At 32.9% G+C, this 17,732-nt stretch overlaps 1 protein-coding gene across 3 annotated transcripts in view; it reads left to right on the top strand.

Annotated features, from left to right (window-relative positions):
* The window catches only part of Ac78C (adenylyl cyclase 78C), a 686,763-nt gene that overhangs the window by 445,817 nt on the left and 223,214 nt on the right, over positions 1–17,732 (top strand). For all 3 annotated transcript variants that reach the window (XR_012758616.1, XM_075380750.1, XM_075380751.1), the window contains exon 3: positions 14,273–14,480. Coding sequence is in view for 2 of the 3 variants with exons in the window: in XM_075380750.1 (XP_075236865.1) it covers positions 14,273–14,480 (208 nt within the window). In the remaining variant the exon portion in view is untranslated. The remainder of the gene's footprint in view (positions 1–14,272; positions 14,481–17,732) is intronic.

The raw sequence follows: 17,732 nt of genomic DNA, 5'->3' as shown, positions 1-17,732 counted from the left end.
AAAAATAACTGCCTTTACTAGGACTTAAACGCTGGAACTCTCGACTTCCAAATCAGCTGTTTTCGGAAGACGGGTTCATCGCTAGACCAACCGGGTTGGTTTATGAAATCTACTTTTAAAAAAATAAATAAATAAATAACAAAGACTATGTTAATAAAAATCTCTTCGACTATAAGTATTTAACGTTCAGTATTCAAGAAAGTTGTAATGCTTATATAACTGATAAGATTTTAGGATAATTTTTGACACTGGCTGTACCTTCTACGATTTATTCACTTCTACGCTTTTGTGTTCATTTTTAGTTTTTTAATTAAATTTAATTTTACTACTGAATTTATTAAAATCATTACAAAAGGAACGAATTTTTTTGGTAATAAAAAATAATTAATAACTTAGAAATAATCTCAATAATTAAAAAAAAAATGTAATTTTAATGTTATTATTTTTATTATAGAAAACATTTAAATGTCTCTTTAATAAATTAATGTTTTTAATATATAAAAAACTGTTTTACCTTTAATAATTAAATAGTAATATTATATGATTAAGATTACATTGTAATGTACTTTTAATGTTTAAATTCATTATCTGTATTGTTTAATTCGTGTTAAAGAGATATTGATGTTTTTTAACTTTTTTTTTTTTATTTATTAATTTTTTTCTAATTTTTATTAATAGTCTGTTTGTACGATTTTTTTTTATTTATAAGCGATAAACTACCTTAAACATGCATTTTTTTTTTTAAACTTTTAAAACAATTTAAAAATATCTGATGAAATAAATAACAACTCTGATCACTTCATAATGTATTATTTTTATCACGAAAGGATAGATATGCTACTAAACAAATGAACCGCACCACCATTTCCCTGGATGAATCAAGGGAAACCACCACCACCACCACCACCATGATCAGCATCGCAAAATACACGACTAATTATAAGAAAAAGTTGACACAACAAAGTACTTTTTTCTGAAATAGGTTATTTTCTCTTATATAGTGGAAAATAATAATATATGAGAAAAGTTAAAAAAAATTACGATTTTTAAATTTTGATCAGTGTCCCCACCCCCAAATTGCACTTTCTTTGCTTTGATCCAGTTTTCCTTGATCCAACTGCACTGCTACTATGCTTAAAATCATAAAAAAAAAAGTTAAAAAATGTGCAATAAAAAAAAAAGGATAATTTTTTTACTTTTTGGAAAAGGGTAGAATTTTGGAGCAATTTAAAAAAATAATAATAAGATAAACATGTATGTACTGAGCTTAATAAAAATTGGAGTTATATTAGCAAAATTTTGAAAAGATTGACCCAAAGAATTATATACCCCCACTTCCGGAATATATTGACCTCAAACTTTTACAAACAAATTGCCCCATATATACACGAGTCTCTGTACAACATTTCATAGGAATAGGTTAATCCAGTCGAATGTTATTAACCTTCAAACACGCTAACACACGTGTATGTACATATGAATATTACCCCCCACTCTTTTTTGGGAGGGCGTCCCCGGGTCATAAAACGTCGAGAAATGAAAAAAAACTCATACCCAATTTTGTGATCGATTACCATACTTTCTTTCTTGCAGCATAGCTCTAGTTTCCACACACAAATAATAAAATATTCTATAGAATCTTCTATTTTTACTTATTTGTACGATGTATTGTGATCACGAAAAATTTCGGTTTTTAGATTTCAACGAAAATATCCATTTTGACCATACTTGAATACATTTTAACTAGTTTCGGCGTGACGTCTGTATGTACGTATGTATGAATCTCGTATAATTCAAAAAAAAAAAAAAAATTGAAATTTTGGATATAGGACTGTTATAAAATCTAGTTGTGCACCTCCCTTTTTGATTGCAATCAACTGAACCAAAACTGTCCAAAAAGCCTAAAAATAAAAAAATAAAAATGGATTTTGGAATTTTTCTTAACTTCAGTAATAAGCCCTTTTTGAGAGCTTTTCAACGATATACGAGGTGCGACAATAAAGTAATGAGACTGATTTTTCTTTGTAAGATGTGGCAACCCTGCAGCTAGCGTAGGCACACCATCTTTGACTTTGATCTATTAGCTACTAATGATCCAAGCGGCACATTGATGCAATTGCTCAGTCGTGAGTTGTACTATAATAAGTGAACACGTGTCACGTGTTTGTATCTCTCGTCACAGAAATGAAACCGCAAAATATTGCGCAACGGTATGCCGTTTCTTTTTGCGTTAAATCGGGTGAAAACGCGACGACAACTTACGGTAAGCTTCAGAAGGCTTTTGGAGAGGAGGTTATGTCAAGAGCTCAAGTTTTTCGGTCGCATAAAATTTTTAGTGAAGGCAGAACGAATGTTGAAGATGAAGACCGCAGTGGACGACCATCAACCTCACGGACAAATGTCAACTTGACCGGGGTGCGTGAAATCGTACGATCTGATCGAAGATTATCCGTGAAAATGATCGCAGAACTCAACATCGATCGAGAAACTGTTCGTCTAATATTAACTGCAGATCTTGGTACGAGGAAGATTTGTGCAAAAATGGTCCACAAAAATGTCACACAACAACTGCGAGAAACACGGAAAAATGTGACAGCCGATCTGTTAGAGCAAACGGAAGGAAATCCATCCAGATTTGTTGAGCCGTGTTATCACCGGTGATGAAGGTCGGTTTTTTCAATACGATCCAGAGACAAAACGCCAAAGTTCGCAACGGTGCTCAAAGGGATCACCCAGACCAAAAAAAGCTCGCGTGTCAAAGTCAAAAGTGAAACGCACGCTTGTGTGCTTCTTCGATTCCAAGGGAATTGTTCATGAAGAGCGGGTGCCTGCTGGATAAACAGTTAACCGATCTTTCTACAAAGAAATTTTAGAAAGACTTCGTAAACGAGTTCTTCGTATCCGTGCCAACATCGCTGATAATTGGATTCTGCATCACGATAATGCGCCATCCCATACTGCTCTATCAGTACGGCAATTTTTAACCTCAAAACAAATTTCAGTACTACCACAGCCACCTTATTTACCAGATATCGCTCCGTGCGACTTTTTTCTATTTCCAAGAGTCAAAATGGCGGTCAAGGGACACCGTTTTCAAACAACACAAGATGTCCAAAAAGCTGTGACGAGGGTCTTGAAGGATATTACAGAATATGAGTTCCAGAAATGTTACCGTCAATGGCAGAAGCGCTGGAATAAGTGTGTGCAATCAGAGGGGGAACTACTTTGAAGGAGACAACACTAGACTAAAACGGTAAGCAATTTTCATATCAGTCTCATTACTTTATTGTCGCATCTCGTATCATAAGTTGTACTTATTTTCATCGGTACCACGGTTATAGCAAAATAATTTTAATTAACAAAATATTTGGGAAACCACGTCGGTTCGAATCAGACTTCATTTTCTTCTTTATTTTTAACTTTTTTTTTAATTTAAATATATTGAATTATTAATAATTATTAATCTCTGATTGTAAAAAAATCTTTACGTTAAAAAATTCAATATAAAAAAAAATATGAAAAAATATCAAAAGTTTTTAATGGAATAAAATTTGATGGAGTTTCATTTTAAAAAATAAAATGTGCATAAGTAATTTACTAGGCGTACAAGGAAGTCATGTAGAGCCTTAAAGAAGATGATATTCAAAGAATTTTTTTTTGAAATTTTACGTAAATATTAGTGATGAGTCCAGATAACTACTAAAATCAGTTGTTGTTTTATATTAATACAGATATTTAATATTATACTCGAGTAATAACTCTTGCAGGTCCAAGAAATGATACTTTACTATAGTCCAAGTTTCTCGTATCTCCGATCGGAGTATCACACCAATATATTTTTGATAAAATCCTCTTTTTGCGAGTCGTTTAATTCATTCAGGTGATTTATAAAAAAACGGATCAAACAGAATTTCATGTGGTGAACCAAACATTAATTTTCCAAACGCAAAACTTTAACTGAATGGTATTTTTGTATTTCTCGTAAATAAAAACGAAAAGAAGATTTAATTTCACCCCCAAATCTCACCGTTCGGCCGATAGTAATATTGCGCTTTTCTTCGAAAAGTGGGTAAAAACAAAAATCGGTAAAAAAATTATGTATAAATTACGTAACTTAAAGAGAAAAAAAAAAACAAAATTTCCCTGAAATATTTTTATCATTTTAAATAATGGAATTAATAAAACGTAAAAGTATAAAAGCGTTTTTTTATAATTAACTAATAAGCGATTAAGTCGTTAAATATTATTTAAAATGACCTTGAAAAGACATTTAAAATGTCCTTCAAATCTAACAAAACGTAATTTTTAATTTATTTTTGAAATAGAAATATGTAATCTTTTATCTACTTCGTTAATAACTCATTTATGTAACCATGCGCGCTCACACGTGTGTGCGTGTGAGAATGCACGGTACTAGGATTCATAAATTAATAGAGGTTTCTATTTTTTATTTATATTTGCAACTTCCAATGTCGTATATATATATATATATAAACTTTAATTACAATGTAAAAGCTAATATGTTTTGACATGAATTGCTTTTGGTGGAAAATACTTGATCAATTCTCACCCCTTGGGGGCTTTACCATCATTTCTGTTTATTTCTCTTTCTCGTGAATTTTACTTTTCATTTTAACTTTATTCTCGCTCAGTCACATGAGAATTAATACTACAAAAAATAATAATAAACATTTTTAGTAACGGTTATGTTTGTTTTATTCACATCCAATTTTTATATTTTTTGCACGTCTTTTTGAATTCAGGTTTTATAAAAAGGATATATATATAGAGTATATCACGAAATTCTCGTGAGACTTTCATAACCTATTTTACTCGAGAAAATAATTATTTTTTTAGGATGTTAATTAAGGAGCAGAATTAGTAATTTACGGGGTTTGACCTGAAAAATCGAATAAAATAGGATATAGAACCGTATATGTAGTAATTTTTGAGAAATGTGGGGGTAAAAACCTATAAATTGGGGTAAAAATCCTGTTTTTTATGTTTGATGTACAATAAATTTGTTAAACGGGTAATAATAACATTAAAAATTAATTGTGTACAGCACGGTGTAAAATTAGTTGAATAAATCAAAGAAAAGTTAGAAAAATTCGAATTTTATTTAGAAACAGTACAGTAGATCAAAGTGTATTATACGTATCTGGTTGTTTATAATAAATGTTAAAAAACGAGCCCGTCATTTTTAAAATATTTCTTTTATTGCTTTTTTTAGTTCTTCAGAGCTGTTTTTAAGTTACTCAGCCGCAACTATAATGCGGGCAATTAATTCCTGACAAGAATGTATTTTTGTTTTGTATACAATATTTTTCATCCATTCTCAGACTCAAAAATCAACAGGTGTAAAATCAGGCGACCTTGGACTTCCACGACCGATCCATTTATCAGGGAAATGATGATTTAAGTGAATGGAAACGTCACGAGAGAAGCGGGGAGGCGCCCCTTAGTGCTGGAAGTATAATTTGCATCTCGGCACTGGAGGAACATCTTCAAGTAGTTGCGGCAATTCTTCATGAAGAAAGTGCAAGTAGACATCACCATTTAAGCTGTCAGACAATATAAACGGTCTACAAAGCTGGTTATGAAGAAGGCCGAATATGCTGACGCTAAATTTGTTGTTGAAAGTTGCCTTCCACCGTTTCGTGAGATTTTCCGCTTCGGTAAATAAAATATACTTGTAGAGATGTCGATGTGTATTCCATCAGTTGCAGAACTTCAAGCGAAGATGACCGTTTCCTGGATGTAGATGTTGAACTGGCTGTTTACGATAAGGATATAATTTGTTTTGTTTAAATGTCCTCCAAGCCATCAAATCCGAAATTTCGATCCGCTTGGAAAGACGTCGAGTACTGACGCCTGAACTGCGCTGAACCGCACCGATAATAATTTCATCAATAATAGTGTCTTGATGGTCAAATCGTTCTTACCTGCTACGAATAGTAAGTAGTGAATCTATTTCCCGAAAAATCCCACTAACTATTTTGGGATCTGGAATCCTACGATTCGGAAAACGTATTTCATATTCTACTGCAGAAGTTGCACACATCTAAAATGAAGACCGTACCGGCGAATTCCTCTGTTGTAAATAACTACGGCGTTACTTCAACGGCAAATCGATCACGTTCAAACTAAAATTCACAGAAAAACTTCGTTAACGACAGCACAATTTACAGTAGCCCAATATACTTAACGTATACTTATATATTAAGAATGAATTGAGATATTTTAATAAAATTTGGTGTGTACATATACCAGACGACAGCTTTTAAAAAAAATAATAAGTTTTTAAATTCGAAAATGACGGACATTTAATTTTTTTTATCATTAATAACTTTGTAAATATTAGTTTTATCGAATTGTGTTTTATAAGATAAAATATTAAGAATTTTATTTTTAACAAAATGCCATCTTTGTTGTTCAAATCGGTCGATAAACAAGTGAGATATAGCTGAAATTGTTAAAACGGATCGCAAATATTATGTCGCACAATGGGAAGTAGAATTACTAAAGATGAACGAAGCAGGAGCGATATAAAATGCCGAATAGCACAAGCTAAACGAGCCTTCAGTAAGAAATATAATTTGTTTACATCAAAAATTAATTTAGACGTCAGAAAAAGATTTTTGAAAGTATATGTTTGGAGCGTCGCTTTATATGGAAGTGAAACTTGGACGATCGGAGTATCTGAGAAGAAAAGATTAGAAGCTTTTGAAATGCGGTGCTATAGGAGAATGTTAAAAATCAGACGGGTGGATAAAGTGACAAATGAAGAGGTATTGCGGCAAATAGATGAAGAAAGAAGCGTTTGGAAAAATATAGTTAAAAGAAGAGACAGACTTATAGGCCACATCCTGGAATAGTCGCTTTAATATTGGAAGGACAGGTAGAAGGGAAAAATTGTGTAGGCAGGCCACGTTTAGAATATGTAAAACAAATTGTTAGGGATGTAGGATGTAGAGGGTATACTGAAATGAAACGACTAGCACTAGGTAGGGAATCTTGGAGAGCTGCATCAAACCAGTCAAATGACTGAAGACAAAAAAAAAAAAATGTCGCACAAAACTGTGACAGTTTTGTGTATGTTTTTGTTTCATTCAGTAATTGAATTAAAAATAATTAATTATAACTCCATCTGCTCATAAGAAATAGATTTTTATTAAAAAAAACAAAAAAAAACAGTTAAGATATGTTTTTTTTGTTACGGTTCAGTTTTTTAATTTTGGCGAACACTTTCCTAGAGAACCTATTTATATCAGGGATATTCTATGATCGGTCTGATTTGATATTCATACTCTATTTATGTAATTACTCCGGAGTTTTTTTTTTAAACCTCCGGGAGCACCGTTAGATATTACTTCAGAGGATAAGATGAATGACAATTTTTGTAGAGTGTGAAAATGACATGCCTGACCGGGATTCGAACCCGGGACCTCCGGATGAAAGGCCGAGACGTTCCACTCGCACCACGGAGCCCGGCATCTAGTTCTCTTTAATTAACATCACAGTTACATTTATATAAACTGTTATTAGTGAATTATTTAATAGTAATTTAATATAAAAAGTTCCTGACCCTTAAAGATTATAATAAAGCTAACAACAAAGTTGATACTTTCCTATCATTGGTTATTTATTGTTATACAGAGTAATAGAAAAATAATAATACGTAAAAAGTTTTAACAAATTCAAAAAATCAATTCAAGTTAAATAATTTGAATAAGGGAACAATGTGTTTTTTATCCCGCATTTATGTGTAATATATTATCGCGAAAATTTTTCAACGTTACAAATTTTTACACCTTCAGATAACAACATAAACTGAAAGCACTTCTTTGTTGTTTTTCGAATAATTGAATCATTAATAAAGTTTAACGTATTTAAAAAATCCCTTTGGGTATGCCAGGAGGCGGAGGTAAATTTCACCGGTGCTAAGTAAGGGATAAAAAAGATTTCCACCTTAAAGTTAAGAAAAACCTCAAATTTACTCGATACGACAGCGGTCGCATGTGAAAAACGTTTCACATGTTTAGCATACAAGTCCATCTCCTTACAATTCTAGCAACATTTTGGTCATCCCTTGCCGTAAGGGTTGGTCATATCAAAAATTGTTTCAGACAAAAGTTTAAGATATTGTTTACAGGACTAACGACCTCTTTAAACCGATTTGATAGTGCACCTATTAAGGGAGATATGATTTTTTTTGTTTTCGAACCCCCATTTTTTCCAATAGTTGGCGCCAATAGTTGGAGATATCAAAAAACCGTACTTATATAAGTTTCAGGCCCTTATCCAAAAAAAGTAGAAACTTTAAACGAATTCGATTTGTTACTTAATAAGTAAGTTATAGTGATATTTTGTTTTTTAGAAAGCCCTCCCGATAGTCCGGTTTTACCCATTGATGAACTCGACCGACATTTTGGGTCTTTATATTTTATGTATAAATTTGAAAGTAATTAGCGCAGAATTACGGCAGTTATCGCACTCACAAGAAATGAAATATATATATATATATATATATATATATATATATATATATATATATAAATTGACGGTGATTTTGGGGTCTGGGAGATGTAAAACGCGAAGATATGTCGAAATTTTCCGGAAGTCGAATAATGGTACGCATTACAATAGGTGGTAGCTTTCTTGTGAAATTTACCTAAAAAGCCTACAACACAGTTGTAGGACTTCACGCGGCTAAAGCCACCTTCCGGTAAAGACCAACTGTGAGTTGTTTCAAATACGTCACTCTTCGCTACGATGCGGGACTACACACCATATCCGAACTGGGAGTGGCGCAGGCACGCAGACTGTTCGGGAGAGCGGCCGTGTCCGAATACGGCCATCTCCTGGACATCTGCCGAGAGGACCGTACTCCACAGGGTACAAGAAAACCGCCTCGTGCCGTATTAAACGAACCACCGCGAAGAAGGCGGTACGAGAGTCAAAAAACGACAAACCAGGCTTAGGAGCCTCTATATCGCGCAACCTATAAACGGAAACCGCACGAAAAATCCGGCCGCGAAAGTGACCGTTTTCGCAATTAGATTTTGTTAAAACTATAAAAAGCTAGACATCACCCCGACACCGTCCCACGAAGAGACCGCAATTTCATTTAGTCAGCATATGCGACTCCCTCCGGAGAACGGGAGCATTCCTCTCCCCAAATAACTAGAGCTCCGGTAGGCGCACTCCTGCTAGCCCATAGGTGCTGTTACCGAAAGGACTTCAGCGGATGGACTGAAGGGGAATCACGCCGGGATTATTAGGCTCAAAAGCTTAGTCTATCACGGGTAGAACCGGTAAATAAATTACACCTTGGTCCATACGGATAGGAACGCAAATTACCAAATCCGTCCACAAATAAAACTTAAAATTTATAACCGCCACTAAATAACCGATGAAATCCGCCCGATAATAGAAAGATACAGCAGCAAGGGACATTGTCCAGGCTCTGCGATCTGTAGGGAGAAATATAGAAACTCCCGCCATTCTTGCGTTCCGTTCCGTTGTTTCAAATGCCCGCCTTACACAAACTTAATTAAAAATATTTATCATTTTATTTAAAAATAATACCTTTTCTTTAATTCAGCGATTCTAACTAAAGGGCGCGCGCATACCGTATTTAATTCGCGCGAGTGTGGCAGTACTAGCGGCGACAGTTGGCGCTAACTAAACTTATGTAATTTCACAACTTAACATAGGACAAATTTTGCGTGTACGGACGGCAGACCGGTATAACCGCGAGACTGAACGCACCAAGACCGAATCGACTGTATAATCGACATTATTTACATCCATCTTCTTATAATTAAATTCTCTACAATTTAAGTTTAAAAAACGTACGATTTAACGACGTTATTGTACGTCAAACGTAAAAAAAATGTGTTTTTTGACCCTATTTTTGGCGTTTTACACGGGATATCTTAGAAACTAAAAGAGATACAGTTCTGGGACCTATTTTTTTTCGATTTCCTAGATCAAAAACCATAAGAAACCGTTGAATTTTTCTCTTAATTGAGCTTCCTAGAGTTTCAGAAGCCTTAATTTACCCGGAGGAACTGAAACTCGGGCGAAATTTTTCATCCTGTTTAACTCGCTAACGAAGCGTTTTCGGACCTATGTTTATGTGAATTTTTTTCTTATTTTTAGCCTCTAGAATGAGTCGTCAAAGTATTTCCCTATCCTCCTGAATCACTCTGTATATACGGCGGGCTTCTGTAAACGGTATTACAGGGAGACTACTGACATAAATTTATTAGTGTTGGTCGGCATCCGTTTGAATCGCAGGACTTTTATAACTGTGCGGTACTTTAAGTAAGAGAATTATTTTTAATTCTCTTATACTTTGTTTTTATACAGAGTTTTTTATTTGTGGAATTTTTTTATATAAAATACGGTAGGCCGATTAGTATAATCCACGACTTGAAAATATTACAATTTGTATTGTAATACATAATTAAATTTCAGAACGGTGTTTTTAAAAGTGTTATATAGTTTTAAAATTTTAAATTACGCTTTTATCTGTTTATCCATTTAAATAATACTGTAGTAGAAAGGATTTTAGTATTTAAAAGGCAAGTTTAGAGAGTAAACAAAAAATACTTTATTCCTTTTAATAAATTTCCTACAACAGTGTTGTTTACATTTAAAATTAAAACAATAAATTGCGTGAACTCTTCTTATTATATTTGTTGTAGTTTTAAATAAAAGTATCTTACAACAAAGCGATCCTAAAATTTAAATTTCGAAGTATATTTTTTTACGTAAATACACTAACCTTCCATTAGATTTAAAAAAAAAAACTTCGACAAGAAGTATATGAAAATTTTTTTTCTCAGGTATATCGACCAAATTTTATGAAATTTACAAAGTAATTCTCATTTGATTCTGATCGGGTTTTAAATCATTCAAAATTTTAAAAATTAATCCCAGGAGCCCCAAAAAGGGAGAATAATCAAAATTCGTAAACTTCTGGACCGAATGATCATATTTTTTAATGTTGTTTTATTATTTACCTTGAAAGAAATTGTCGATTCCTATTTTTTTAACCTATCAATTTCTCTAAGACATTAAAATTGTGAAAACGTATTTCAAAATTCAAAAATCTGTAGGACCGATTGATTTAGTAACGCAGAATGAAGTTTATTCCGTTTATTAAATTTATTATAATTAATACTAGTTATTCCTTGTTTTTTTTTAAAAAAAAAACTGTGTTATATCTAAATTTTTATCACAATCTTTTTTAATGATTGTTTAATAATCAAAATAACTCTGTGGTTTTAGATATTAAATAAAATTATTCTAAACGATTTTAAAGGCTTTTCCACTTTATTTTTCCTGTTTAGCCTCCGGTAACTACCGTTCAGATAATACTTCAGAGGATGATATGTATGAGTGTAAATGAAGTGTAGTCTTGTACATTCTCAGTTCGACCGTTCCTGAGACGTGTGGTTAATCGAAACCCGACCGCCAAAGAACACCGGTATCCGCGATCTACTATTCAAATCCGTGTAAAAATAGCTGGCTTTACTAGGACTTGAACGCTGCAACTCTCGGCTTCCAAATCAGCTGATTTGGGAAGACGCGTTCACACTTGACCGACCCGGTGGGTTAAAGAGTTTACCACTAATTATAAATTATATTAGTCTGATTGATCGATTTTACATAAGACAAACAGGATGTAGATTTTCCAAAATGTAAAATGGTTGGAGGAGGGATAAAAAAAGACAAATAAATATGATTATTTTTAATTTATTTATTTATTATTATTTTATTTTTTAATTAGATTAGATGTACCCCCTTCAAATTACAATTATACTTATATTTAAAACGAACGAACAGTTCTTGTTGAATTCAGTATATATGTTGTTTGTGAACCCTTTTCCCCACCGATTTTGATTTTTGATCTAGGATCTGGAGTAATTATCGTTAGAAGATTACAAAAATACACGAATGGCCGCGATTGGTCGTTGGGGGGTTCACCTCAAAGTGGATGCCAAAATGAAAATGTCGTAATAATCGTTTTGCAATTACGACGAAAGCTATCGTGTTCGTTCAAACGCAGAAATGTGTCGTTTACTAAAATATATAAATATAAATTTTGTAAATCATGTGTAAGATTTCCAAAATAGTAGATAAACTTTTTTAATAATTGAAAAATATATATATATGAATTAAACCTCCAAAACACGAGTTAAATAAATTTATTAAGTTAGCATATGTTGCACCCGAACAAAGTATTTATTAAAACAACCATAACACATTTCCACCACTGCGGATTTAAAAAAAAAATCATTTACATTAAAAGAACCAAAATCAAATAAAACTATAATGCAATATGTTTTAAATCAAACAACAATATTCAAATATATTATACAGGGTTGATTTTTTAGTCCTGTTACCCGATTGTTAATGTCCGGTAATTTTTTTCTAAGAAAGGGAATTTTTTTTTGTGACACCCTGTTAGTAGCGCTACTCAACCGGTATAGATACGGCAGTATGAGTTGATTCTCCTTGAGCCGTGTAAACTTTTGTGCCGTTTCCGGTCGTGTTACGAACAGAATGTCTTTTACCGTAGAACAACGAGTTTTCATTCTTGAACGATATTTTGCTACAAAATCGTACGCGAGTGTAAAAGAATCATTTCACATTAAATTTGTCGGTGTTTCTCCCCCAGAAAAAAATGTCAATTTCTAGGTTATAAAACCGATTTCGAGAAACAAGTAGTGTTTGCGACAGAAAACGTAGCGGTCGACCGACTCGCTTCACAGATGACGGTTTAGAGAATGCAAAAACAAGATCGCTTAATTCTCCACAGAAAAGTTTACGAAAATCTTTTCACGCAGGTCGGTTTGTCATATTCGAGTGTTCAGAAAGCCGCTAAAAATTGAAATCGTATCCGTATCGCGTACGATTAGTCCAAGAGCTTCAGCTTCTAGATTTAAACAAGCGATTGCAATATCGCCGTCGGCTTAGGTCTCTCGTAAACGATAATGGAATCGAATTTTTAAACACGGTGTTCTTTAGCTTCATCGCTAAAGAACACCGTCGAGATGGATCCATCTCGACGGTTATGCGAACTGTCAAGACTATCGAATCTGGGCGGTTGAATATCCTAACGCTCTACAAGACAAATCTTTGCATCCTGAATCGGTGTGTGGTGTGCGATATCTCGTCATCGTATAGTCGGACCCGTATTCTTCGAACACAGTAAACGGTGAAGTATACAGGAATATTGTGCGCTAATTTGTGTGTCTCCTGGAACCTCAAGAACGGTATTGCTGGTTTCAGCAAGACGGCGCTACGTGCCACACGTCTCGAGAAACCGTGGATTTTCTGCAAGAGTTCTTTGACGATCGAATAATAAGCAAGGGCTTATAGCCTCCAAGGTCCCCAGACCTCGCATCTCCTGACTGCTTTTTGCGGGGCTATATTAAGTCCGAAGCCTTTAAAAACAATCCTCACACTATTAATGAAGTCAATATTACAGACTCAATGACGAATATTTCCAATGCAACTCCTAAAAAGGTTTCTGGTAATATGCTGAAAAGAATCCGTGCGTGTATAACCGCAAGGGGTGGGCATTTTGAGCATATTGTTTAACAATTATGTAAGTAGTAGCTTTTTATTAAATCTGTTTTGTAAGTAACAAATACATTTTTTATTCCACCTAAATTTCCCTTTCTTAAATTACATTTAAAATTGGGTAACAGGACTAAGAAATCACTCTGTACAATTATGTAATATGTAAGAATCTGAATTATGTAGAAGTTAGAGATAACTTTATTAGAAATTAATTAATAATTAATAGATACGCCACATAAGCTTGAAGCTTGTGAGTGGGAAGTGGAAATGGAATTTTTTAGCGTATGAAAAATGCCATACCTGATCGGGATTCAAACCCGGCACCTCCAGATGAAAGTTCTAGACGGTACCATTCCGCCATGGAGATCAACAATATAATAATAATAATAATAATTTTTTTTCGAATAACTCTTACTGGACTTTTCATTCAAAACCGGTTTGATATATGAATTTTTTAGCGTGTTAAAAAATATTAACCGTGACTGAGATTTGAACTTAGAATGATACGTAGATACGTTAATAATTACAATCCATTATCAAGACCTTAACAATTATCTCAAGAAATTTATTGAATATTGTTTTTAATAAAAAAGTTGTTTAATTAATATTATCACTAAAAAAAAATATCATAATTTTAATAAAAGTTTTTTTTTTTTTTTTAATGTTGTAGGACGACAGAAAGTAAACGTCAGTTATGGGCGAAGGCTGTAAACAAGATAAATGCTCATCAACGTGCTGCAAATGCTGTCATCGGATCCCCAACGACTGGCGGCGAGTTAGGACTGCATACACATACACCTCTGACTGAAACATTATCGGCTCCGGCGCCTACTCCAAGTTTTCCTACGCTTACAGTATCCAGCCACGATGATAAACCTGTACGTATAAATTTAATATTTAAATAACCTTCATTTAAATACGTTTTTTATTTTATTAAAATCTTTTTTGTTTTTTTTTTTAATTTTAAATAGAAAAATATCGGTATTTAATTAAATTTTACAAATCGTATTTGTATAAAAGAAATACACGCAGTCCGATAAACACAAACATAGTTATAGAAATTTCCAGGAATATAGGTATATAAGTACTTGCGTCGGCCACTATTTTGATAAATATTTTCATATTAGCTCAACATAAACTATTACAAAATGGCTGAAAAAACGACTATTTATGTGGTATTGTGTGGCATTAAATTTTGGAAAAAAGTACAGGTCGATTTCTCCATTTTTAATTTTTTGTATTGCGGACTTAAGAAGCTGTAGTTCAGTACGATAAATTATTTAATGTTTCATATCGGATTTATGGGGTGCGGAATTCAACATAATTTCTAAACGGTTTTTATTTCACATCGCGAAAATCCGTTCATCAAAAAATTATTACGTCTAATTAAGATCATATTTTTTTACGGACATTTGTTAACGATTAAAAAATTACAATATTTGCAAAAAAATGTTTGCAAAATCCACCTCATCCCCTAAAATGCTCTTTGAAGCTTTGATTTGATCTCTATGATGGTTGTTTTTCATTGTGGTTTTTATATTATCGTCTAATTACGCATATAAATTACTCTTTACTAAATCGGGAGCCCCGAACCCCATTAAGCGGTTCAATCTGACCAAAAGTCATGGTTTTTTTTTAATTTTTCTTCTTTATTATTTTTTACGTTAATGTACGAAGTAAAAGAAGTATTGTGATCGCGAAAAATGTCGGTTTTCAATTTCAACGGAAATATCCATTTTGACTGGTTTTGCTGTGAAGTATGTATATAACTCGCATAACTGAAAAACGATTAGCCGTAAGATGTTGAAATTTTGTATTTAGGACTATTGTAATATCTAGATGTGCACTTCCCTTTTTGATTGCAATCGACTGGACCAAAAGTGTCCAAAAAAGTCAAAATCCAAAAAGTTTGGATTTTGGACTTTTTAAGTGCAGTAATAAGCCCTCATCGATAGCTTTTCAACGATATTTAATAACCGATATGTATTTTCATCGGTTCCAGAGTTATAGCCAAATAAAATTTGAATTAATGAAAAATTGGATCTTACAAGGAGAAGATACGTCGGGTCGAATCAGATTTCATCTTTTATTTTAACTAATTTTTTTAATTTAAATGTATCGATTTATTAATAATCGATTTATTTACAACCTCTGATTGTATAAAAAATAATTACGATTAATAATCGTTCAATAATAACAATAAAAATAAAACAATTTGAAAAAATATCACAAGTTATTAATGAAATAAAATTTTATGTACTTTGAAAATGCGTATATGTAATTCAATAGGCGTACAAGGAAGACATGTGGTGTCCACATTAGATTTTTTATTATATTCTTTTTTTTTTTGTTGTCTTCAGTCATTTGACTGGTTTGATGCAGCTCTCCAAGATTCCCTATCTAGTGCTAGTCGTTTCATTTCAGTATACCCTCTACATCCTACATCCCCAACAATTTGTTTTACATACTCCAAACGTGGCCTGCCTACACAATTTTTCCCTTCTACCTGTCCTTCTAATATTAAAGCGACTATTCCAGGATGCCTTAGTATGCGGCCTATAAGTCTGTCTCTTCTTTTAACTATATTTTTCCAAATGCTTCTTTCTTCATCTATTTGCCGCAATACCTCTTCATTTGTCACTTTATCCACCCATCTGATTTTTAACATTCTCCTATAGCACCGCATTTCAAAAGCTTCTAATCTTTTCTTCTCAGATACTCCGATCGTCCAAGTTTCACTTCCATATAAAGCGACACTCCAAACATACACTTTCAAAAATCTTTTCCTGACATTTAAATTAATTTTTGATGTAAACAAATTATATTTCTTACTGAAGGCTAGTTTAGCTTGTGCTATTCGGCATTTTATATCGCTCCTGCTTCGTCCATCTTTAGTAATTTTACTTCCCAAATAACAAAATTCTTCTACCTCCATAATCTTTTCTCCTCCTATTTTCACATTCAGCGGTCCATCTTTGTTATTTCTACTACATTTCATTACTTTTGTTTTGTTCTTGTTTATTTTCATGCGATAGTTCTTGCGTAGGACTTCATCGATGCCGTTCATTGTTTCTCCTAAATCCTTTTTACTCTCGGCTAGAATTACTATATCATCAGCAAATCGTAGCATCTTTATCTTTTCACCTTGTACTGTTACTCCGAATCTAAATTGTTCTTTAACATCATTAACTGCTAGTTCCATGTAAAGATTAAAAAGTAAGGGGTATAGGGAAGATCCTTGTCGGACTCCCCTTCTTATTACGGCTTCTTTCTTATGTTCTTCGATTATTACTGTTGCTGTTTGGTTCCTAAAGTATTACCAATTGTTCTTGTATCTCTGTATTTGAACCGTAATTTTTTTTAAATGCTGAACATTTTATTCCAGTCTACGTTATCGAAAGCCTTTTCTAGGTCTATAAACGCCAAGTATGTCGGTTTGTTTTTCTTTAATCTTCCTTCTACTATTAATCTGAGGCCTAAAATTGCTTCCCTTGTCCCTATACTTTTCCTGAAACCAAATCGGTCTTCTCCTAACACTTCTTCCACTTTCCTCTCAATTCTTCTGTATAAAATTCTAGTTAAGATTTTTGATGCATGACTAGTTAAACTAATTGTTCTGTATTCTTCACATTTATCTGCCCCTGCTTTCTTTGGTATCATAACTATAACACTTTTTTTGATGTCTGATGGAAATTCCCCATTTTCATAAATATTACACACCAGTTTGTTTATTATATTATATTCAAGACTGCTTTAAATAAAGATTTTTGTAAAATTGAACTATGATTCTCACTTTGGGGTTCGCTCAAAAAGTAACAAACACGGTCATATCAATCTATATATCTTCAAGGGAGTTGAAAACGATTTTAATATTTAAAGTTGTTGAAATAGAATCTTTTTTTAGTAATGCCATATTAGAAATTTGCAGTTATAATCTCAAGGTTATCTTGGAATTATAATGTGGTTTTTTTTTCAATATGCCATTAATATATTATTTACATTTTATTTATAAATAGCCGCGTACGGGACAATTATACAACTGTGTTATTAACTTTTAAAAACTTTATTTTATTTAAACTCTTAATAATAATATTGCGATAAAATTTCATCGTAATTCACCCCAACTACAA

The sequence above is a fragment of the Lycorma delicatula genome, chromosome 12 (genome assembly GCF_047948215.1).
Source record: "Lycorma delicatula isolate Av1 chromosome 12, ASM4794821v1, whole genome shotgun sequence".
Classification (NCBI taxonomy): Eukaryota; Metazoa; Arthropoda; class Insecta; order Hemiptera; family Fulgoridae; genus Lycorma; species Lycorma delicatula.
This window is presented reverse-complemented; position numbering and strand designations above follow the sequence as displayed.